Genomic DNA, 24,627 nt, shown 5'->3' with positions numbered 1-24,627 from the left:
ATTTAAACGGCTAAACATGAGATTAAAGCCTCCAGGCTTTGGTATTTTGGGCGGTACCCTCATCAGTCAACACACTGTCTCTGCACGCACAGACAATATGTTGCAACTGTAGGTTGTTGCTTATATCATAACATGTTGGATATGCACAAGAACATCTGACAGAGTGAGTGGACGGTATTAATGTGAGACCAGCACTGACAGTAAGAGGAAGTCAAAAGTGGAGGATAGGCGTGGGCAACAGACACTGACTCACTGGCAGGGAATGTTTGTGGCTACCAAATGTGCTTCAAAGGAATCAGTCTGATGACACTGTCCTCCCTCCACAAGCAAATTAACATCCACTGATATTATCTGCTCAGTACTTTGCCTACATCTATAAAATGTGATGGTTTCAGAAATATTGTGATAATTGTCAGGATTCTTCCACAGATTCAAACGCATTAGGGACTGTGCTGTTGGACTGCATGTACACAGAAGTTTGCGTTTTGTGAGTTCCCATTGTGCAGCACAGCTACTTGCGGTGGAGTCCTTGCGGATTACCCACTTAATTAGAGGGGCAGAGTCACAAACATGTTCCTCTACACATTTCCAAACTGTACTTTACTTGTGCAGTGAGTTAGGTTTTGTGTAGCAAACACAAAACAAGTTTAATCTAGTCTGCCATTAGTTATTAAGTTAGTTTGAACGTGGGACAGACTTGCAGGAATGCACCAGAATGTGATGTTTTGATGTTTTTAGATTAGATTAGATAGGCTTTATTTATCCCACAACGGGACATTCATTTGTTACAATAGCTCTAGATGCAACAAGTACAATAAAGTCAAATGTCCATCTGCAAGTCAGCTCCACCACTTTGGACCCAACTGAAATTCACAACAGCCAACACCACTGGATGGGTTGCCAATATTTTATAATCGTGGCATCTGTTGTTGGATTATTGATTTTTTAAAAAGTAAAATGTGGGGGGACAAGGGACATGTCAAGCCTAGTGCTGGGTTTCAATTTGAGTCTTGCGAGAAATAAAGTAGAAAAGTGTTACATTTGTTAGTTGAGTGCAAGATTTCGATAAATTATTTAGTCTTAGGAGTAGAGAAAAGAAATTGCACTGCAAAGTTATTCGACTTAAGATATGTAGATATTCAGCAACTGTAAAAGTGAACATAAAGAAGCAAATAAATCAGGGCTTTGATAAGAATGCAAGAACATTTTATTAACTATAGGCTACTTGAAAAATAGTAAAACTAACTTTTCTGTGAGTCACAGAAACCCTACAGTGTAACTAAGTCTTCAGAGAGAGCTCTCTATTTTTGGCTGCCGTTGTGTGCTGTGTACTCCCCGCCTCTCTCAAGAAAACAACACCAAAACTTTCCACTAGAACCCAGTGGTTGATTATATCTCTCTCTCTCTCTCTCTCTCTTGCTCTCTCTGTATGTGTGTGCTTGTTTACCTTGAGCAGAGGATTTCACAGAGGAAGTAGTTAAATTATATTAGAAAGAAAGAAAGAAAGAAAGAAAGAAAGAAAGAAAGAAAGAAAGAAAGAAAGAAAGAAAGAAAGAAAGAAAGAAAGAAAAGAAATTAAAATGGAAAATTAGTGCTCACTTCCTGATTTCTGTAAATCAACAAACAGCATATGCAGTCAATTACTGTTGATCATAAAAAAGCCTGTAGCTGTAGCACACTTGCGCAACAGTTTGTCAAAACCCTTTTGAGTTCATTATAGTTAATGTGCCACGGTTTGGTTGAGCGTTCCTCTGGAGTGGGCGTGATCAGAATCGGAGCTTCGTTCCCTAGGCAGCTGTGTGGGTTTAGCAAACACAATGCTGCTGCTACACGCAGTTTGCCTCACAATGAGTCACCATTGGACAGCAGGAAATATGAGTGCAGCACAATGCAATCCAAGTTTGTTCAGGGTCTGACTTTTCTTTCTTTTCTGTTTGTGCTGGTTTCTATGGTTCCTCTGCTTTGTCAGTTCATACCATTACTACTTATCCTGGAGCGGTTACTGAAAATGCACTCTTGTAATACAAACTGTTTGTGATGGGACTGTTTGCAGTCTTTTATTCGATGAAACCCTCCTTTTACACGTGCACGGACATTATAATTTCCTCTCGTCACATTCACAAACTCCATACACTGCAGCAAATAATTAAACTGCAACAAAGCAACATTCATAAAAGTGCTTAAGGTGTCTCAGGAGCTTTCAGTTGTTTCAAAACTCATGTTCGGCTGTGTGTGGATGGTAATTATAAATGGATATCTATCTGCCTTTAAGGCATTTATGGGTGTTTTCTTTTGGAGGATGTTGCAATAGCATTATACAGTGTCTGAGGTTTCTGTTGTGCGGCCGTTGATTGATTGACTGTTTTTGCCCTCTGTTATATAATGTTTGATGTTCGTTAGGGAAGCATTTTGTATGCAGAATATCTATTGCTCCCCTTTCTTCCTTTCCCCCGTCATATATCTTCTTATAAACTCAGATTTGTCATTTAAGAAAAAGAAAAACAAAACAACAACAATTGAAATGACTCACAAGATGCTCACAACACACAACCAGCAATAAGGAACAGAGGAGCCAGCTGTGTCCTCATCCAAAGGTGAAGGTAATTACACCTGGGTGCTGAGCTTCTCCTCTTCTAGGGCAGGGTCAAGTAATCGCTGTGGTGGAGGCCTTTGATGGGAAGAATGGCTCCCTCAGACACAATGAATTTGTATCTGTAGTGTAAGAAATTATAAACGTCGCACAACCCCAGTCTGCAGTGTTACTACTTGCTGTGAAGATGGATTCTTCTGGGGCAGAGTCTTCCATGTTATTCTCATCAATGATTTAATCAACACAGACATATCTGCGCGACATGTTCTAGCTTCTTCTTGAGAGCAGGGACAAGTTTTTGACATGTAGACATTCTGTACTAAAACATGCATTTGCTTCATTAACCTGTGTGTGTAAACTCTTCTGGTCTTCAGGATCAATTATATACATTTGTGCAGTAGGACAGTTATCAGTGTTAATTTAGCTCTACGCTTCTTTAGCTTTTTGTCTGCAGCCAGTAATTTTGGGGCCCTGCAGGCCACTACTGAGCCTCATTTGTCGTTTCATTTATATATTTGAAAAACTGGATGTTTCGTGTCATATAGAACATTTACTGTAACTCCACAAGAGTGCATTTAATCTGTCAGTTGTAGTAAGACACGTTCATGCAGACTGCGGTGTGCCTGCAGAAGTGCCTTCTGTTCACTCGCTGGCACGAAGGGTTCACAAAACCCGACATAACCTGTTCTGAACAATTGTATTTTTCGATTTGTCGTTAGAGCCCGCGGTGCACTGGGTCGCTGATAAGTTATGATGGTTGGAGCATTAACACAAAAGCAAACTCTGATCAGAAACAGAGCTCACACGGTCCAGAACAGGTGTATTCTGTTTATTCAGCTCCACGGTTGCATACAAGCGATGCATTCAAACGAACTGATGCAAATATGCAAACAGACAAGTGGTTGACGAGATGGAGACTGAGAGAGAGTGTTAAACAGGGAGTTGTGATGAAGGAGTCCACATTACATTCAATTTATTCAAAATAGTTTCTATTTATTCTCAGCCAATATTGAAGAGTCCTAAATGCAGTATTGTAGGCAACCGGCCGTTATTATCAGTTTCACACACACACACACACACACAGAACGTTGAAGTATAAAGCTTAAATGTAACTCTTAAAGGATGACAAACAATCAAATGTTCATGTCAAACACTTTAGTGAATGTAAGGGATCGTTGTTAAGTTTTTGACTCACAATAGCGCTGACAGTTTACAGGCAATATTTTGTCATTTTTGTCGCATGTGTCAGGCTGTCCTGCACTCATACATGTTCAGTATCTGGATATGTGACGGCTTTTTTCTTTCTTACCACATAATTTCTGTTCCAACAGGACTCACCTTTGCATTCACGCTCGCCGGGTGAAGAGAGATCGCGTCTCCAGCTTGGTTCCAGATCAATCTGATGTCAGAATGAGAGGAAAATATCCACTTTATAAGAGCAGAAAACGCGATGCCTTGGAGTTGTACGTGCATACATTCATGTAAAAAGAAAACAGCTGTGGTGATTAATGTAACAGAAATCTGGCAAAATCCACACAAGCCAGTCCTTTTGTTTTGTTTCATATACTGTCTGATTGAGGCTTCATCATTTCTCAGAATGGATAAATGATTGTGTTCTTACGGAGAAAAGTAACATCACGCTGAAGTATATTTATATTGCAGTATGTTCAATCCTCAGTGTGCTTATAGATGAATTGTAAGTACTTGGGTAGTCATGCTTGTGTATGAATGTGTCGCATGTGTTTTGTTTGTTTGTGAAGGGTTGTTAATCTAACGTGGGGAAATTCTTCTTTGCATTGAGGAACTGTGAGGCGTGGCTATGAGGCGGAGCCTATTGTGGAGAAAATATGTGTGAGTAGAGTTCATCCGAGACCAAAAAACGGTGGGTTGAAAACTTCTTCCAGATATGAAAACTGAGGGTATTTGTTTTGATTTGATTTGATTTGATTCAGTCTGCCAAGGATAACAACAGTTTTAAGCATACATCCAACCATATCCTATTCTACTTCATTAATCCTGAAGATGGAAGAGACTTCGAAAGTAAATGAAATGTGTTCACATGTCAGTGAAGGTTTTGCCCACTTTTTAAACTTGTATGAATGCGTTTACCATTATCACTGAGCAGCTGTATCTCGTTTCACAAGTACTTGGTTTAGTCACCAGTGGGTGGCAGATTCAAGACCAACACGGACAAGTTAGTACGGAGTGTGGACTGGTAGCTGGAGCGGTGCCAGTTCAACTTGAGCAACACACTGAGCCCTAAACTTCTCGAGCGCTTGATTATCTGCTTTTGCATGTCTGCGTACTTGGGGGCTGTGATTGTAAAAAAAACACAACGAAGTAAAACATTTTTGTTTCATTTAAGAGAGATCAATAAAGCTGTTGTCTTCTGATGTCTTCTTATCATTATTATCTAATACATATTAAAATACATTTCCAATACATTTTGGGAGACTTGCTAGACCGACACACAGTTCGCATTGATCTTCTCATCTGTCTTGGTAAGACTTGACCCCCTTTTTGGAGAGTGTAGTTCGAACTGTGAACTGCTGCTGTAAAAAGTGTACACACTGGCAAAATCAATACAGTCAAGCTCGCACAGTCTGAAGGAGAGAAAGGACTGATATGCTCCAACAGTGAAACTCTGGTTGAGGGCTGATCGAAGGCAGCTGCAGAGACTCAGCTCCTAGGTAGGGAACTCTGGTGGATGTGAAAAACAGCGCAGGAACACAAGAGATTTTTATTTGGGTCCACATCAAATTGCACTTGGTTATAGATAACTGCTTGATTTTTGCCATCAAGAGCCATGCATTGCTCTCTGACAAATCAACAAAATTGTCGAAAAATGCTCACAATCAAACGACATTAAAGAAAGTGGGGGAAAAAAAATTCCTGCATCTGGCCCTAATCCAGATCCAGGATGATTGAGGCCACCTCAACAGTACACATGACGAGGCAGAAACCACTGTACATACAGATTAAATAGGATTACAAAGTTATTTTTGATGTCAAGTCAGCCTCTTGCCTCTAGCCTCTTATGGTGGCATTGATAGACGGATGCAAAACAATAACACTTTAATTGTAAAACTAGTATAACAGGAACTGGTGTGCACGTAGGCATAGAGACAAATCAAACATACAAACACACACCCACACACACAGACATGCATTCTTTTCTTAGAGGCTTTCCTTGAGTAACCCCAACCAGTTTTCCCCACCTCCAAACCCTTATACCAACCTGAGCCCAAGTCATCACCCTGAAATCTAAAGGTCAACTTGATAAAACATTTTTTTATAAACAAATCATTAAAAAAACAAGCATTAGTACACACACACACACACACACACACACACACACACACACACACACACACACAGATTGACCTGTACCCAACATCTTGGGTGAGATCAACTGACTCGTTTTTCATTCATCCTTCCTCCCCACCTTAGATTACCTACTCCACCCATAAACAATCCACTTTGACCAGTGATAACCTGACCGAATAGAGTGGCACAAAGGGACTGGCACTACTGGTTTGTTAATTTCCTTAGACCGGTGCCCACGTGTGTTTTTTTTCTTTGTTCATAAATACATGTACAAACATCAAACATTGTGTGTCTGCTCTTATAAAAAGGAGACATTCGCCTTAGTCTGACATCAGTCTCATCTGGAACCAAGCTGGTGGCACAGACGCGACCTCTCTTCATCACCTGGTGAACGTGAACCTCAAGGTGAGTCCTGATGAAAGATACTGAGGGAAGTAGTCTTGTACACGGACAAAACATGACTTACATTTGCCAAAGCTTTATTCTGTGCCACTGCAAGCACAAGCAGCGCTGTGCAAAAACCTTGGCATTGATTTTACTGTCTGTTCATCCTCAATGTTGGAAAAGTATCACATTTTCTTTTAACTGCTCGAAATCAATCCCTTTTTGTCCCACTACAGCTATGGCTAATAAGGATTGTGATCAAGAATTCTGTGAGGAGCTGAAGAAGTTCTTTGACAGCCGTGGCGGGAGTGTCAAAGTGCGGGAGCTCAAGGAGTGGTTGGCCGAAAATTGCAAAGGCCGCAAGAACGAAGTAAGGAACTCAACTCACCACGTTGCATGGCACATTTACAATACACATTCACATCTACACGTAACACACTCACTTGTTGTCCTGCTACTTATTCACCTTTCAAGTGCAATTCAAACTGTAACTTTAGCCGTGATGATCTGTTTTCCAGGGTGGAATCAGAGGGCTCTTTCCGTGCATGGAGCAAAAAGCCGACCAAGATATCACATTTGAGGAGTTTAAGAAATGCTGGGAGGAGAAGAAAGGCAAGGGATGTTCCTAAACAAAACCCTCAAGAATGACCATCAAAATGTGTAATAGAATAAGATAATAATAATAATAGTAAAGAGTACACTGACAGCAGAAGCCATCTGTGCCTCCACTGAAACCTGATTGAGTTTGAAAATTGGTTTTGAAAGATGTGTCCATGCAATATTGGCTGAGAAAAAATAAAAAGCATGCCTTTGATCTGGGGTTGTTTGTCTTTTTATGCACACAACACACATCTATACCTATACAATCTCTTACTCAGGTACTACAGTAGACAGTATTTCATCTTCATGGTCTTTGTTGAAATCGAACATTTTCCAAAATGTTGGAACCTTCCTTTAAAGTGGGTAAGTGACTGAAGTTTAATCCAGATCCAGGATGGCTGAAGTGCCAAAAGTACACATGACGAGGCAGACATCACTTTACAAACAGATTCAATAGGATTAAAAACGTATTCACCAGCCTCTTGCCCTATATGAGCTGGGACTGGCACTGTCTCTGCACAGTATTAGGTGGCGTTGATAGATGGATGAAAATAAAACAAACGTTTTCATCATACTTTAATCGTAAAACTAGTAGAGCAGCAATTGGTGTGCACATAGGCCTTGACACAAATCAAACTAGCAAAAACACATCCACATACACAGATGTGCATTCTTTTCTTAGAGGCTTTCTAGTGCTGGGCAGTATACCGATTCACACCGAATACCGGTGTATATTTTTGTTATGATATGAATTGTTAATATACCACCATGCCTGTGTATTTCATTACACAACTTTCGGGATGCTACGCTGCGCCGCGCGACACTGTTTCAGACCGGACCCTTTTCAATGTTGCGCTTCTAAACAGGCATGGTGCGACTGTGAGGCGTGGTGAGGGTAGACAGTAGTGCTCTGGTCTTACGTTACGGTGAACATGGCTAGGTTAGACATTGCAGTTCATGACTTCACCCGCGGACGTCAGGATAAGTAACTGGATGAGCTCAGCATACTGTACTGCCATAAGGTTAGCTCGAGTTAGCAACATTAGCACTGGCAATGTTAACATTAGGGAAGTTAGCGTTAGCAATGTTAGCTAAACTGGCAGCCTCTTGATGGGGCAGGTGATTGGTAAAATAGTGGTGTGGTGACATGAATGCAATTGAATGAGGGAGATGGTACGCCACACTGAGTGGCTGAACGTTATCAGTAACCCCTTTTATGATTTACATTATAGGGTCAGACATTTTATGAGGTCAGGCATTCACTGGTTTGATCACCAGATCTGGCTGTGTGTTGAAGTGTACTATATCACTTTTGATGAGCCGGACTGCACCTTACATAGCAGCCTCTGCCGTGTATGAATGTGTGCTGAATGGATAAATTTGGCAAGTGTTTAAACAATGTGGTTTGACGGGGTGCAGTTTAGCTCAGTTGGTAGAGTAGGCATCCCATGTACAAAGGCTTTGTCCTTGCTGCAGCAGCTCTGGGTTCGAATCCCAGCCTGGTGTCCTTTGTTGCGTGTCACTCCCCCTCTCTCACCCAGTTTCCTGTCAGACACGGACCATATGAAGAAAGTCTATCTGCCTAAACGTAACCCCAAAATTCCAACAGATATGTGTTGGCTGTGTTTTTGCTCCGCTGTCCGGCAACCCCCACACGTTGTGTTTTGAGTTCATGATGGCGCAGTACTGTCAAAAACTGCCGTCACAAGCCTGAGGAGTTCCTGCGTTAATCACATAATCACTCAGTCAGACCACAGTTATGTAGGTATGTGTTATAAACACAACAACACAAAGTGTTCCCGACCGAAAGGTTAGTAGAAGAGCTTGTATTTGGCTCTTTTTTGAGATTTGTGCGCTGGCATCAACACAGAGTCTTTTATTTAAAAAAAAGTTATATCGTTGTTTCGGTGGTCCGGCGTCCACCTGAAACAGAAGTCCTGCGTGTCTGTTCCGGAGGGCTTTGGACTGCCGGAGCAGGGATGGAGCAGATATGCAGCGCAGCAGACCTGGTGGAAGTCAAGACATAGACTAGAGTGAAATCTATCAGCTCTGCTGGCGTGGTAGAGTCTTAACGCAGCGGACACATATCTGATGGAATCGTGGGTTAACCCTTCTCTTAACCTCGACCCAAGTGTTATGGTCCCCACAAATATGGGAAAACAAGGCCACACACACACGAAAGTATTGACCTCTACCCAACATTTTTAGTTGGAGGATATCCAGTGATTTGTTTAACAAACATATTTCCTCCCCACCTTAGATCATCAGCTCCACCCATAAAAAAGCAATGATAAACCCTCTATCCAAATAGAATGACACAAAAAGGACTGGTACAGCTGGTTTGTAAGGATTTTCATTACACGAATGCCCACATCCATTTTTTTTTTGTGTGTGTGTGCATGAATGCATGTACAAAAGTCAAACATTGTGTGTCTGCTCTTTTAGAAAGGAGACGTTCAGCTTAGTCTGACATCAGTCTCATGTGAAACCAAGCTGGTGGCACAGTCACGATCTCTCTTCTACACCTGGTGAACGTGAACCTCAAGGTGACTGAAAGTTACTGAAGGAGGGAGTTTTGTGGAAGGCCAGAAAATGACAAAATGATTTCCAGATACCGAAGCATGATGGGTGGGAAAAGTCTGACACATGCAACAGAAACGGCAGAATATCGTCTGTAAATTGGCAGCATTGTTGTTAATCTGAAACTGGAGAGCAGTTTCTTAAATTTGCCAAAGCTTTATTCTGTGCTACTGCAAACACAAGCAACACTGGTCTTTGTCGTCCTCCTTTGTTTGAACTTGATTTTTAATTCTTACCTGCCAGCTGTAGTTTAACAACATGAAGCTTACCAATATCAAGAGATTTCAGAAGACCTGACAGCAAAGTGTCTGCAAAAACCTTGGCATCAATTTTATTTTCTGTTCATCCTTGATGTTGGAAACGTATTAACTCATATTTTCTTTTGATCATTCAAAATCAATTTCAAACTTTTTGTCCCACTACAGCTATGGCTGACAAGGATTGTGATCAAGATTTCTGCAAAAACCTAAAGAAGTGTGCAGGAGCTGAAGGAGTGGTTGGCCGAAAATTGCAAAGGAGATAAGAACCATGGAGCAAAGAGCTGCTCAAGATATCACGCTTGAGGAATTTAAGCAATTCTGGGAAGAGAAGCAAAGCAAGGGATATGCCTAAACAGAATATTTACTATACTGACCATCAAAATGTGCAAAGGAAAAAAGAAAAAGGAAGAAATAGAGAGTAAAATGGCAGGCAGCACCTACACTGACAGCAGAAGCCACCTGCACCTCCACTGAAACCTGTTTACCTGAGTTTGAAAATGGGTTTTGAAAGATGTGTCCGTTCAATATGGTCTGAGAATAAATAATAGAACATAATGTGATCTGGGCTTGTGGGTCTTTTTATGCACATGACGCACAGCTATACCTATACACCCTCTTACTCAGGTACTACAGTAGATGTGTGTTCATATTTGTTTCTGTTACGAGTGCATTATCGTTTAAGTTCATGAGGTCATTAAACGTTGATAAGAAATGTGTCTAAAAGGTACTTAAACATATCTGTTTAAGAATAAATTGCAGAAAGTAACATGATTGCAAGTTGAGTAGCATTTCGGGAAATGTGATGTCATATGGTGAGGTCACTTTCTTCACTTGCTGCAGATGAAGAACAAGCAACTCCAGAGTAATGTTATTCAACATGTGGTCCAAGGGATGCACACAGTAATTTACTTTATATGTTTGATGTTTATTTGTAATGTTGTTAATATACCTTCGTATGGACATTAATGGTGCATTTGAAGTTATTTATTTTACCTCAGCACATTTAGATTATGCTGTGTTTCCGACAGTTTAATGGACACTGGCTTGAGAGACTTTGGCAGTGAGTGGAATTTGCATGTTATTTGTGAAACCTTTATGTCCTTTATTTTTGTTGTGGTTTTCACGGTGTCTGGGTGTCTGCTGAAACAGAGAGAGAGAGAGAGAGAGAGAGAATGAACCTTCAAGAGACATCTGTATGAATCATGGCCATTATGGAATTGGACCGGTGTACCTACAGTGGTATTTCATCTCTTCATCTTTCCTTTAAGGTGTGTTCAACGACTGAAAAAAACCCTCCATTTCAAGCAGTGCGTTTAAACTCACATACAGTTCATGAGAGGTCCTGGCATGCTTGTGAAGATATCTAGCATTTTGACATACTTGCTCCATCTGCAGGCTGTGTGGAGAATGCAGTACTGGGCGTGACTTGGACTTGGTAGGGGGTGCGCTCAAGTTAAGCGTCTCTGAATGGCCTGGATTTCCTCCGGTGCAGATTCACAATCTGTGACAAATTAAAAGCCTCTAAACACAAACTTTCAGAATCCATTCTCTGCAGCGTACTGATTTATATAATCAAAACGTGTCCTGGTGTGAGGTTGATGGATTGGGTGCCAAACTTTTTCGAAGAACCTCAAGAAATGAAATCAGAGACTAAATGAACATGCAGTTAACACTTTGCACACCAAGTCAATCATGGACCAAATCAAAAACAAACAAAAAAAATACTCTTGTCACCTGTTAAGCTTTTGGTATTTCTTATATAACACTAATGGTAAACCTGTAAGACAAGTTCTGACAGCACAGAGGATTTCTCACAGGAGACACATTCAGCAACATCTCGTTACCAGCCCCAACAGTGTCAGCTGTTATTGTTTTTCCCCAAGTGAGTCAGAGTGTGTGTGTGTGTCATCGTGGCAAAATGTGGTCTCGCCGACATTCTAGGTTGCTCAGCCAATCACGGGTGCCTCACAGGAAGGCAAAGGCATGGCAAATGAGAACCAATAAAAAAGTATGGCTGTTTTTTCAGAGATCAGGCCGGAATGTGAGCGAGTTAACACGTTGTGGGCTGGATGGAAGCACACTTGACGCAAAATTGATTATAGATGCATTAAATGTGTGGTCCCACACTGTCCCACTGTACGGAGACATTCCCATTTTTCACAAACGTCCTCCTGAGCAGAGAAAATGTGGAACTCAAACTGCCGCAGGGATTACTGGGCAACAACAAATGGCAAAACAGTAAGACAGTTAGACTCACTTTCTGTACGCTGAAGGGTTGAAACCTTAATCATTCTTTAAAGGAGAGTTTTTTTTTTTTTATCTGAGAGACAACTTATAACGGTGGGTTTATTCGCGTGATTTGACACAAACACAGTACATTAAAAGACCGAAGGAAATTACTTTTGTGACATGAAAACAAAGCGATCTGACTCCAGCTAAGAAGAGATCCCCTCCGTGTCACCAGCTGTCCCAGGTGAGACCAGAGAAGCACCACATAATTGCAAGTCCATTTTGTTTGCCTGACCATTACCCTCAGCCTGACTTCACTCCATGTCTTCACCATAGAATGTAATGATTTATGTTATGAGGTCAAGCATTTTCTTTTGGTCCCCAGAAAGTTTTTGCAGAACTAACTCTGAGAGTGGGCACCTGGTTGTTGGACCAAAAGTTTAGTCTGAATGCTGACGTGCCCATCGCGGGGAAATCCAGAAATTGCCTCACGCTGCCTTACCTTATGTCAGGATTCAAACAGCGATTTTGGGCTTGAGCTCTGTGCTCTAAGCTCATGGCCACTGAGCTGGACAACAATGTGTAAATCATGTCAGATTGTGTGTATAAAAGTTGATAAATGTATTGTATTTTTCATGGTTTTATTGTGATAGGACAAGAAGGGGTGACGGAAAAAACACAGAGAGAGTGGATGTGGCATGCAGCGGAGAGTCATAGGGTGGGTTCAAACACAGACTACACCTACATCTACCATCCATTTAATCGGACAAGTCGTCCCCATCTAGGTGGTCTTTGGTTTGAAAATGTCTCCCCAAAAAACAGCCAAAGCCAGTAACACAAGCATGCACACACACGAAACACACTGGCCTACACCAAACATTTCGGGCTGGGATGAACTCTACTCTGCTTTTTTTTTGTTTGTTCACACATATTTTCTCCACAATAAGCTCCACCTTGCAGCTCTGCAATGAATGGAAAAAAATTCTACCCCACCTTTAAACAAAACATTTCACCACATTTCACAGGTGTAATCAATGACAACGGATACAAACATGATAGTAACATAAACACGCACGCACGAACGCACTGACCCATATCGAACGTTTTGGGCTCGATGAACTCTACTCTGTTTTTTTTTGTTGTTCAAATATTATCTCCACCTTGCAGCTCCTTTCTACCCCACCTTCAACATTTCATCACATTTAATAACACACGTTATCAACGGATGAAAACATAATTTTGACAGCGCATCTTCTGTCTTTTCAGTATGGAACAAAGAGTACTGGTACAACTGGTTTGTTGGGATGTGGCCATACTCTCATTAGGTGAGTCACCACTTGTTTTCATTGTGCATGAATGTATGTACATGTGTCAGGCATTGTTTGTCTACTCCTATTAAAAGGAGATGTTCCCCTCAGTCTGACAACAGTCTCATCTGGGACCAAGCTGGTGACACAGACGTGATCTCTTCTTCACCCAGTGAACGTGAACGTCGAAGGTAAATCCTGAAGGAAAGATATGGAGGGAGGGAGTCTTTTTACATATAAGATATTCAAACACCGAACATGATGAGGGGCGAAAAGTCTGACGCGTGCACCAGAAATGGCTAAATGTAAACTTGCAGCATTGTTGTCCAAGAACCTCAAGAGCTGTTACTTACATTTGCTGAAAGCTTCATACTGTGCTGCTGCAAACATCATCCTGAGTTTGAGCTTTCTGACTATAGACTAACTGCACGTTGCAGCAATATCACAGATAACAGATAATAACAGATTTCATGACTTGACAGTAGCGTGTCTGCAAAAAACCCTCGGCAGCACTTTCTTTTTTTCCAGTTCATCCTCTATGTTTGAAAAGTATTAACTGACATTTATCGTTCAAAATCAGTCTCGACCTTTATGTCCCGCTACAGGTATGGATAAGAAAGAAGTCCGCAAGACGATCAGGGGGCTCTTTAAGAAGAACGGCGACGCTGATGGAAAGATCAAGAAGGAGGATTTGAGGAAGCTGTTGGAAGAAGCATTCGCAAGCCACGAGAAGAAAGTAAGAAACTCAACACACTCCCTTTACGGGGCACAGTTACGACGCAGGTCTATTCAAAACACACCCACTGGCTCTCCTGCCTCATAATCACCATTCCGATGCGTCTCATGCCATCAAGTGTAATTATCTGTTCTCCAGGATGAAATCGTTGGCAAGATCATGGATGCAGCCGACGGCGACGAGGTCACCTTGAGGCAGCTGAGGAAATCCATGGCTAAAAGCTGCGACAAAGGCAAGGGCCAAGAACAGAGAGATTCCTTACATTTGTGAAAGCTTAATTTCTGTGCTGCTGCAACACAGGCAGCACGGATCATACTGTTAAACTTGAACTTTGACTTGCCTGTCAACTTTAATCCAACTGCATGTAATTCACCGTGTCTGCAAAAACACTGAAACAATTTTATTATCCATTCATCCTCTATGTATGAGAAGTGTTGACTCATATTTGCTTTTGATTATTCAAAATCAATCTCAATATTTTTGTCCATCTACAGATTGTAAGGATGAGGAACTTGAAAAGGCCATGATGGACCTCTTTGAGGAGTACGATGAAGACGATAGTGGTGTGTTGGAGAAGGCAGAATTCGAAAAGATGATCAATGAACTGCTTGAAAACCATCCGAAAAAGGTAAGAAAGTCAACACACTCGCCTTACGCGGCACATTCACCTGTCATCCAGCTTCTTATCCGTCATTCGGATGCACTTCACACTGTTAAGTGTCATTTTCTGTTCCCCAGGATAAAATCAAGAGGAGGGCCATGAAGCGTCTACAAAAGAGTGACAACAACATCAGTAAAGATGAGTTTGAGAAAGTCATGCCACTCTTAAAGAGACTCTACAAGAAAAAACTTGAGGACCCAGATTCTGCAGAGGATGAATAAACAGAATTGTTACAGCAAAACCCTCAAGAATGACCATCAGAATGAATAAAAGAACAACCTGTTTATTTCAGTTTGAAAACTTTTTTTCTTCGAAGACGTGTCCATTCAATATTGTCTGAGAAAAAATAAAAACAATGCAACTGACTCTGATGTGGGCTTTTTTTTTTGTCTTTTTACACACACAACACAAAGCTGGGAAGAAAAAGACAGACCAAAGGAGGGGCGGCAACCTAATCTCTCACCCGGGCTGAGGTGATTACACCTAAAGTAGGTGTGGTACTTCATGCTTTGGGCAGTGGAGTTTCCTTCATCACATTAGGGCGGCGTTATCTCGGAGGTGGCAGTGGGCAGATAGATCCACAGGATTTCATACTCCAGAGATTTCGTCAGCAAAATTACTTTAAAGGCAGCTAATGAGCTAATTTCCTGTCTTACTGAACTTTTAATGAGAAACTCATCATCATTTTATAACTCTTATGACACGTTCTACTTCAGCACAAAGGAAGAATTATGAGAGTCCTTTCCCAGCAGCAAATGAAAAAATGAAAAAAATCCACAGGATAATATGATGAAATAAAACCAACCACAATCATGAACTTTTAATTTGTATCGCAAAATGTTAACTGTTGACCATGAGCATTTTCTTTTCACTATTCAATCACTATTTTCTGGCAAACATGAGTTTCAATTAATAAAACCACAGAAAGCTCAGGATTTACAAGAGAATTACAATATTAAAACATGGTAACAATTTACAACAAGGTGCAAAAACAGGTTACTAAGAAACAAGTGATGAATGAATCAGGAACTACTTGATAATCAATAATGGTAAATGAATAATTGGTATAACTGTAATACAAGGAGACTAGAGGGCAGCAGGTTCAAATTGAGCTCTGCAGCAACATGTGTTTATTTTTTAGGCATCAGCATCACTAGTGCAAATGAATCTGATTTGTATGTGCAGATTAACGTATATGTGATGTGAATATATTGATTAAAATAGATATGAGAATCCTGCTGCCCAGGAATAACTGCAAATGTTTATAATCTTAAAGTGATAATTAGTAAATGCTCATTATCATGTGTCACTGTACTTACAGGTACACAGAAAGGGTAACTAATTATTAATTAATTAGTTAATAATGAGTTGTGACTAGTTCGTGCAGCTCAGCAGCGGGTGGATCAGGAAGAACTCATGAAGAAAGTGGTCCAAATGTCAATTTACAGATACTTATGAAGTAATCATTAACAAATGATTCATTAATGTTTTGTATAGTCATCATTATCTACTATATGGTCCTCAAATCAATTGAGGTATTACTCATTAATGATCCACTGATCATCAAGTAATTTCTGATTCATTCTTCACTCGATCCTTAGTAACTACTTAAGTTTTTGTGTATTGAAAAGTGTTACTAAATACACTGTGTTGAAACACAAATAAACATGCATTTTAGGACTCACTAAATGTCCCTGTAAGAAGAAGGATAAGAGTTTATTTATCCTCACACAGGTTCCAGCTACATACAACAAATTGGTTCCATAGCCAACATTACAACAAGTGAAGAACTCTGTACCCCAATGGGGGTTTAAGTCCATAAAACCTTCTATAATACAAGAAGTACTTGGAAGCTTGTGTAGAACTTGTTGTGAGGTCGACAGTGTGCTGGCAGATGCTTGTGGAGATATACAGTATTGTGGTACACTTGCTCCACCTGGCAGGCAGTCTGGAAAATGCAGTATATAGAAAATAAGCAATGGCTGTGACACTGATTTAGAAAGTGGAAGCGACTCAAGTTAAACAGGTCATCCATCATGTTGTTGGCTCAGCACAAATATAATATAAAGTCCCCTACAAAATTATTGGAGCGAGGCCAATTCCTTTGTTTCTGACATCAAAAGAGGAATATGAGACAAGAGATCATCATGTCAGCATCCATTTCCAGGTATTTACGCCTAGATCTGTTAAAAATGATAGTAGATAGCACCTTTTGTTTGAACCCATTCAAACAATAAATAGTGCTGAATGCCTACTCTCAGTTTTATATTCAAAATGGTGTAACCAACATAAAGACCACAGAGCTGTCTATGGGACAAAAGCAAGCAATTATGAAGCTGAGAGATGAGGAAAAATCAATGGGGGCTATTGCACATTGGCCATAGCCAATACAACCATTCGGAATGTCCTTAAGAAGAGAGAAACCACTGATACTACTCAGCAACAGATGTCGAACTGGTAGACGGAGAAAAAACATCAGCAGGTGATGATGAAACATTGTGAGAGCTGTAGAGAAAAACCCTAAAACAACTATTAGTGACGTCGCCAGCAATCTCCAGAGGGCAGGAGTGGAGGTGCCACAATTCACTGTTCGCAGAAGACTTCGGGAACCAAAGTACAGTAGCCACACCAGAAGATTCAAACCACGTATTAGCCATAAGACGAGGATGACCAGATTGGAATTTGCCAAAAACATAGATAGACGAGGCTCATCAGTTCATCAGTTTTGTGAGTTAGTGAGATGGAAAAAAACCCAATAAACTCTGTGAAAATCTGACATTGTGAAGTTCTTAATCATTAAGGCCTTCCTCTAAATTCAGCACATGCTAAATATTTGCTTCTTTCTTTCTTTGAGTAAAAAACATTGTGTCCTTTTATCCCAGTGATGTGCATGTGGATATTTCCATATTTCCAAGTTCTGACGTTCTGTCTTTTCTCGCTCCTACACATGAGCGTTCTCTCTTTCCACTTTTCTGCTGCACAATCTGCATCAGACTTCTTAAAAAAAAAAAAAAGACTGTCAATCTCATATTCGATACTGCGCAGTACTGTATTTTTTACAGTGACAAACTGTGGTTGTAGATTATAGTAGGTAAACTGTGGAAGATTTGCTGTCTTTAGTTTAAGGCTTTTGTTACCAAGAGGTGCAGTCGACTGACAGAGAGCTTCGTCACATGGTGATGCTGTTAAATAATGCCCAGAAATGTGTTTTTTCCAGAGAATTATGATGTTACAGTTGAGTTGACCTTTGACCTTTTGGATAAAAATGCCATCACTTCATCATTTCATCCTTTTGTTTCACCTTACGCTATTCTGTTACTGAGTTACTGCCAAAAATGTGACCTCAGTGACCTTTGATCACCTAAATCTTATCACTCAATTCTCAAGTACAAATGGCAGTTCGAGCCAAATTTGAAGTTACTCCCTCGAGGCAGTCTGAGATGAATGGAACAAGCACAAAAGGAGAGACAACCTGAAAACATGATGCCTGTGGCCATGGCTGTGACCGGCGGAAAGACATAAAGGAAAGGCTTATAACCTAATGCCATCTGTGCAGCTTTCTTCAGACTGTAGCTCTTTCTTGAGCAGCACCAATGATAAACTTGCTCGACCTGTTCTAACTACACAAGTGCTTTCTAACCAGAGTCCCGTCTAATACAGTCTCATTATTTCATGTCGTTGTCTGCAGCAGCAAATGCTGCTCAGAAAATCACAAGAGCCTCACAGGGAGGCAGGAGCAAAGGAGAGCCAATAGAAACACATGTCTATTTCTAGACAGGCTGTGAAAGTGAGTGAGTCAACACAAATCAACAAAATTGAAAATAAATTGATTATATTTATGGTCCCACAACTTACTACTACACTGAGGGAACCAGTTCCATTCACTTTATCTTATTATAAGTTACGGCAGTTATCCAGAAGCATTTTAATGTTGCAGTATGGACACATTCTCATGGTTTGCATCTATTGTTTTCCTGAAAGGAGCAAGTCTGCTATTCAAACTAATGGAGACATTATCAGGCAACAACAAACCCCCAAAACAATCAGAGTTTAATGCTAACTTTGTGAAGAAATATAAGCATAAACATGACTGCTGATTTGTTTTTTTCATAATAAACAACAAGCTACAATTCCTCGGTTTGTTGATGGGTTTGAAACAGTTTTTTCTTAACGGAGAGATATTTTCTGAGAGGTAAGTATAAACACTTTTGATGACTTCCTCGATTGTAATGGACCTGACATTTCCATTAAGGAAGCACCGGTGGTGATATGTGCATGGGAGACCGCAGCAAGTGATGTCTGTTGAATGTTTGATGAGCCCAATCTCGTTTTCCTCCGACAGCGATGACACCGGACACCGAACACCCAGGTGTGCAGTGATTGCCATAAACAGACAAGGGGACACACACACACACACACACACACACACACACACACACACAACATTTCAGAGGTTCATAATCGTTATTTTAATGTCAGAAAGTTTGAAATGGAAGGTTCTTCAACAACCAGTTTACAGAGATATGAAGACGACGAATATCACATTTTGCATGCACGTTCAAACCACGTCACTCCAACACCAGTATCATCTGATTTCAAGGTCTGCAGTGATAAATATAACATACAGTATGCATTTTGTATGTATTCTATAAACGTTTTTAAATGTGTTAGAAATAATTTAGTGTTTGTAGTTAGTCCTCCTGTTCAGCCTCTTGGTTTTTGCCCTTGCCTTTCTTGCAGCCCTTGCCTGTCTTCTTACTGTAGTAGCATTTGGCCAGGTCGCTAACACACCGACAAAACTCCTTGAAGTTGACCTCACCGTCATGGTTTTTATCCAGCATCTCCATGACCTCCTCTATGTCGTCAGCATTTATCTTTTCCTTAGGAATACACACAGTTTAACACGCACTGAGTGAGAAGCAGGACACTGTACGGTTATTTTTGATGGGTAGATTTGTTTGTCGCTTACTTTTAACTCAGGACTTTGTATTTCTTGCTCCAACACCCTCTTCAACTCCTCTTTGTTTAACTTGGGTTTCTTGCCTTCTCCGTCATCAGCATACTCCAGGAATATATCCACCATGGTTGTAATGACCTGGTCCAGACGAGCCATGGCTGGTGCTAGAGAAATTGGTTGTTATCAATTGAGAGTGATTAGCAGAGAGACAGGAGGAAATACCCCTAAACCATGCTGGATGCACAGGAAAATACTTGTGAAACCATATGAAGTGTGTCATTAGCAGTGTGGTAGAGACATGTAGTGTTAGAAATGTTTATAGACATAAGCATCAGATACAATAAGCCGATAGAGGACCGGCGTCAACTCTATAAGCTGGTTGACAAATGTTCAGAGCAACTTCTGTTTGAAATCAGTCTCAAGTTATAATTAATAGCAATGATGAAATTTTACAGACAACCATCCTAGCTTTTACATTGCATATTTCACTCTCTGCATCTGAATTTCATGTTTTACCTCATACTTTTTCTTCCCCTCAAAAACATCTCCAACATGTTGCTTTTCATCACTACTCACCTTCGAGTTTAAGTTCTCCAGGCGAAAAGGGATCACGTCTGTGGCAGCAGCTGTCCCAGGTGAGACTGTTGTCAGACTGAGGTAAAAGCCTCCTCTTAAGGAGCAGACCCACTCTGTCTGACACACACACACACACTCACACTCACACACAGTGGCAGAAAACCGCACACACGCACACACACACACCCACAAGTGTGATTCATCCACTGGAAATGCAGCCCCACTCCGCCCTAAATGGCTTCATCAGTTCTGTCTCAAAACTGTGCCACACTAAAGAAAATTAACTCGAGTCAACGTTTGTGTTTGCGTTGTAAGACCGAAATGGTTGAGCTCACCTGTGTGTTTATGTTGGTGAAAAGATGGAACAGATCGTGCAAGTCGAGTCAAACCGCTGCTCAGTGAAGCCTTCTGGAGGAAAAATGTGAGCAAAAGTGGAAAATTACAGAGAGGGTTTCATCTGAGCCAAGAATGTCATTTCTGTGTTTGGACATACTTTGCCTCTAAGTCTGCATGCACAATGCACCCACTGTATCTCTTATTCACAAGTCTTGCGTATGGTCAGTAACAGACAATCAAAACAATGCTTCATGCTATATTGAGCTCCAATTACAATGTTAAAAGATTCATATTTTAATTCAAGTTCTCTCCCAAGACAAAAAGAAGTGTTCAAGCCAACTGTGTCAGTTTTATACTTACGAAAACACTTAAACACTTTAATGTGCGACTGTATCTACGAATGAGGGTCTCAAAGTACACCATCGTGAGCACTCTTTGCTGAGTGTTTGAACATGTTTGACTCTGACGTAAGTCTCTCCAGTTCATCCTGCTCGACTATTATGTAACTCAGCCTCCATTTTCCACTCATCTGTTCCAAGGCAGCAGAAAGGCAGCATTTTCTTCTTCTCTTCCCGTCTCATGCCCCCTGCCAAGTCCCCTTTTTGTAGGTCAGCTCAAACTGTCCAGCGCCAGCCTGCCGTCACTTTGGCCCTATTACTTTCACTTATTGAACACTATCAGATTCTCCTTGCAGGGGGAGTAAATGAAAAAAGAGACGGAGGATCATGTGGCTTTAATTACAAAAAAAAAAAAAAAGTTCATCTTTCCACACGCAACTGGCCGGGGTATGAGTTACAGTTTCACTGCTGGAGAGGTTGTGTACCTCTGCAGTGGTAAGTCTGCACCACGAGCATGAACACTGTACAAGAAGAAGGCACTTATTAGATAGAAATAGCTTCAAACTCCCTCCTTGATATAAACATTCAGTCCTTAGAACAAATGTTTGAAAGACAGGTTTTTAGAATATACAGTATGTATATGATACAGTGTTTAATGTAATTTATAACAAGCTGCTGAGGCTGTTTTCTGTTACTCATCAACATGACCCACCAGACGAGCACAAAGGTGAGCCACCACTAGTTGGGGCAGAGAAATACATTAACAACAAGTTCATTCTTTATTATTATTATTTTTTTAAATTTACAACTGCATTTAAAAAGACAATAAAAGCAAAGCAAATGTGCAAATAGATAATTACTCTAAAGTTAGAAAGAAAGTCATGTGTTGACGTAAAAACAATAATGTTTTAAGTTATCACTTGAAATGAGCTGACCACCACCATGTTCGAAAAAAACCCCCCACAGCAATAGGGCCCTCTTGGATGGCAAAACATGAGAAAGTGACTTCTAATCACGACTGAGAACTGCAACAAAAAAAATTCAAAAAGTCACCTTGACATGACAATAATGTTGAAATTGTCCTAAGTTGTGTGGGAGTGGGGTACGGGGCTTATTTGCATTTTGGCATGCACACACAACACAACAGAAGAAATAAAGGTGTAACAGGGGTGGCAGCTGTACGCACTGTGTGTCTTCCCTCGCTCCTCACTCTGTGTCAGGACTGCAGAGATGCTGGGTGTCCTGGGTGAACGGCTCCATTGTCTAAATGGTTTTAAAGGGCCAAGATACCAAGTTTCAGTGTTTTCTCTACGTTCAGTACTTGCCAAAAACTGACATGTGGACGGAGTTACACTATATTACCAAAAGTATTCGCTCACCCATTCAAATGATCAGAATCAGGTGTTCTAATCACTTGGCCTGGCCCCAGGTGTATAAATTCAAGCACTCAGGCATGCAGACTGTGAAACAAGACATTTGTGAAAGAATGGGCCGCTCTCAGGAGCTCAGTGAATTCCAGCGTGGAACTGTCATAGGATGCCACTTGTGCAACAAATCCAGTCGTGAAATTTCCTCGCTCCTAAATATTCCACAGTCAACTGTCAGCTCTATTATAACAAAATGGAAGCGTTTGGGAACAACAGCAACTCAGCCACGAAGTGGTAGGCCACGTAAAGTGACGGAGAGGGGTCAGCGGATGCTGAAGCGCATAGTGCAAAGAGGTCGCCGACTTTCTGCACAGTCAATTGCTAGAGAGCTACAAACTTCATGTGACCTTCAGATTAGCCCAAGTACAGTACGCAGAGAGCTTCATGGAATGGGTTTCCATGGCCGAGCAGCTGCAGCCAAGCCACACATCACCAAGTGCAATGCAAGGCGTCGGATGCAATGGTGTAAAGCACGCCGTCACTGGCCTCTAGAGCAGTGGAGACGCGTTCTCTGGAGTGATGAATCACGCTTTTCCATCTGGCAATCTGATGGACGAGTCTGGGTTTGGAGGTTGCCAGGAGAACGGTACATTTCAGATTGCATTGTGCCAACTGTGAAATTTGGTGGAGGAGGAATTATGGTATGGGGTTGTTTTTCAGGAGCTGGGCTTGGCCCCTTAGTTCCAGTGAAAGGAACATTGAATGCTTCAGGATACCAAAACATTTTGGACAATTCCATGCTCCCAACCTTGTGGGAACAGTTTGGAGCGGGCCCCTTCCTCTTCCAACATGACTGTGCACCAGTGCACAAAGCAAGGTCCATAAAGACGTGGATGACAGAGTCTGGTGTGGATGAACTTGACTGGCCTGCACAGAGTCCTGACCTGAACCCGATAGAACACCTTTGGGATGAATTAGAGCGGAGACTGAGAGCCAGGCCTTCTCGACCAACATCAGTGTGTGACCTCACCAATGCGCTTTTGGAAGAATGGTCAAAAATTCCTATAAACACTCTCCTCAACCTTGTGGACAGTCTTCCCAGAAGAGTTGAAGCTGTAATAGCTGCAAAAGGTGGACCGACATCATATTGAATTCTATGAGTTAGGAATGGGATGGCACTTCAGTTCATAGAATGAGTAAAGGCAGGTGAGCGAATACTTTTGGTAATATAGTGTATTTTAAGCTAATTTAGTTGTAAGTATCTTTTTTTTTACATTGAAAGTCTCATTGTCTAATTGTGGCATCAAACCTATGTTTCATTCCAAAACCTAATCTGATGATATCCTGATGTGATCATGCTGGTATACCTTCTGTTATTTAGACGATTAACTTGTCACAGTTCTCATTTCAGGCTTTAGCAGTGTGCCGATATCCCTGAACTGGCATTTCCCCTGATTTCTACCTCCTATTTGTACAGAAGGAAACCCTTGCAACCCTGAAACATTGTTAAAGCCGGAGTGCAGGACTTTTATAACGCAGATGAATGTCTTCTAGTTTCAAGCCATTGCTAAACGAAAGTTCCACATTCCAACTTTAATGTTTGCACTAACATCTATGCTCTGAGGGGCAAGTGAGGAAAAGTGTTCTGGTGATCCATTTCCTATGTCTAATGTTTATATTTTTTATAAATTGAGAGCAGGTGATTTAAAAGCGGTTTGAAAGGTGCTACATCTGTAAAGTTTGATTGATTCATCATTACAGCAACAGAAAAAATGTCCTGAAGAAAAGGACAAAGAAAGATATATAGAAAAATGATTCTAATAATCACTTGTTCTTAAGTTATATGAATGAATGACTTTATTTTGAACCAAAACTTAAAACAACATAATAAAAAAACGAAACAGAAGTAACAATGTCCAAAAAGGATTTGGTAGAAGTAACACACCAGAACACCAGGTTTCTTTTTTCTCGCCTCTCAGGGCTTCCATACTTTTCTAAATATTACAAGTCAACATATCTGTTTATCTTCTGCATATCCTCCACATATCTTCTACAGCATTAAAAGGCATGTTTCTTCATCCTCACTGATGCATTTTAGGGTGTCTTTAGTTTTGTTTTTGTGTCCTCCTTTCATAGCAAGCATTCTTAAACTCTTCCTCTTTGTTGGCAAGTATCCCAAGACTGAAAAAATAAAGACGGCTTTTGCCCTTAAACATTCCTTAAACGTTAAAAAACCCAGAGTCATTTGCTGTCTTCTGCCTTGTATCACGCATGCTGGTTCCATGGGTCTTATACAAATGTACTGAGGATTTATTAGTGGCCATGTCTTTTGACTGCATTTTAATCTTCATTTCAATACATATAGAGTATCTTTCTGTC

General features: G+C 40.9%; 1 protein-coding gene and 2 long non-coding RNA genes across 3 annotated transcripts; 2 read left to right on the top strand and 1 right to left on the bottom strand.

Annotated features, from left to right (window-relative positions):
* The first annotated feature begins 6,197 nt into the window (after positions 1–6,197).
* On the top strand, positions 6,198–7,115 carry LOC119006452. The gene is made up of 3 exons (XR_005070796.1): positions 6,198–6,322; positions 6,538–6,671; positions 6,820–7,115. It is a non-coding gene; the product is annotated as an uncharacterized LOC119006452 (long non-coding RNA).
* A 666-nt stretch (positions 7,116–7,781) lies between these two features.
* On the top strand, positions 7,782–10,278 carry LOC119006507. Its single transcript, XR_005070821.1, has 3 exons — positions 7,782–7,923; positions 9,347–9,447; positions 9,907–10,278. It is a non-coding gene; the product is annotated as an uncharacterized LOC119006507 (long non-coding RNA).
* An 8,841-nt stretch (positions 10,279–19,119) lies between these two features.
* s100w (S100 calcium binding protein W) lies at positions 19,120–20,462 on the bottom strand. The gene is made up of 3 exons (XM_037074709.1): positions 20,208–20,462; positions 19,644–19,795; positions 19,120–19,554 (listed from the first exon to the last, which is right to left on the bottom strand). Exons 2-3 carry the CDS (start codon positions 19,785–19,787, stop codon positions 19,366–19,368), a joined length of 333 nt encoding a protein of 110 aa, XP_036930604.1. The 5' UTR covers positions 19,788–19,795; positions 20,208–20,462; the 3' UTR covers positions 19,120–19,365.
* Between the last annotated feature and the right edge of the window lie 4,165 nt (positions 20,463–24,627).

The sequence above is a fragment of the Acanthopagrus latus genome, chromosome 17 (assembly GCF_904848185.1).
Source record: "Acanthopagrus latus isolate v.2019 chromosome 17, fAcaLat1.1, whole genome shotgun sequence".
Lineage (NCBI taxonomy): Eukaryota > Metazoa > Chordata > Actinopteri > Spariformes > Sparidae > Acanthopagrus > Acanthopagrus latus.
The sequence above is the reverse complement of the archived record's forward strand: the minus strand, read 5'-3'. Positions and strand labels throughout refer to the sequence as shown.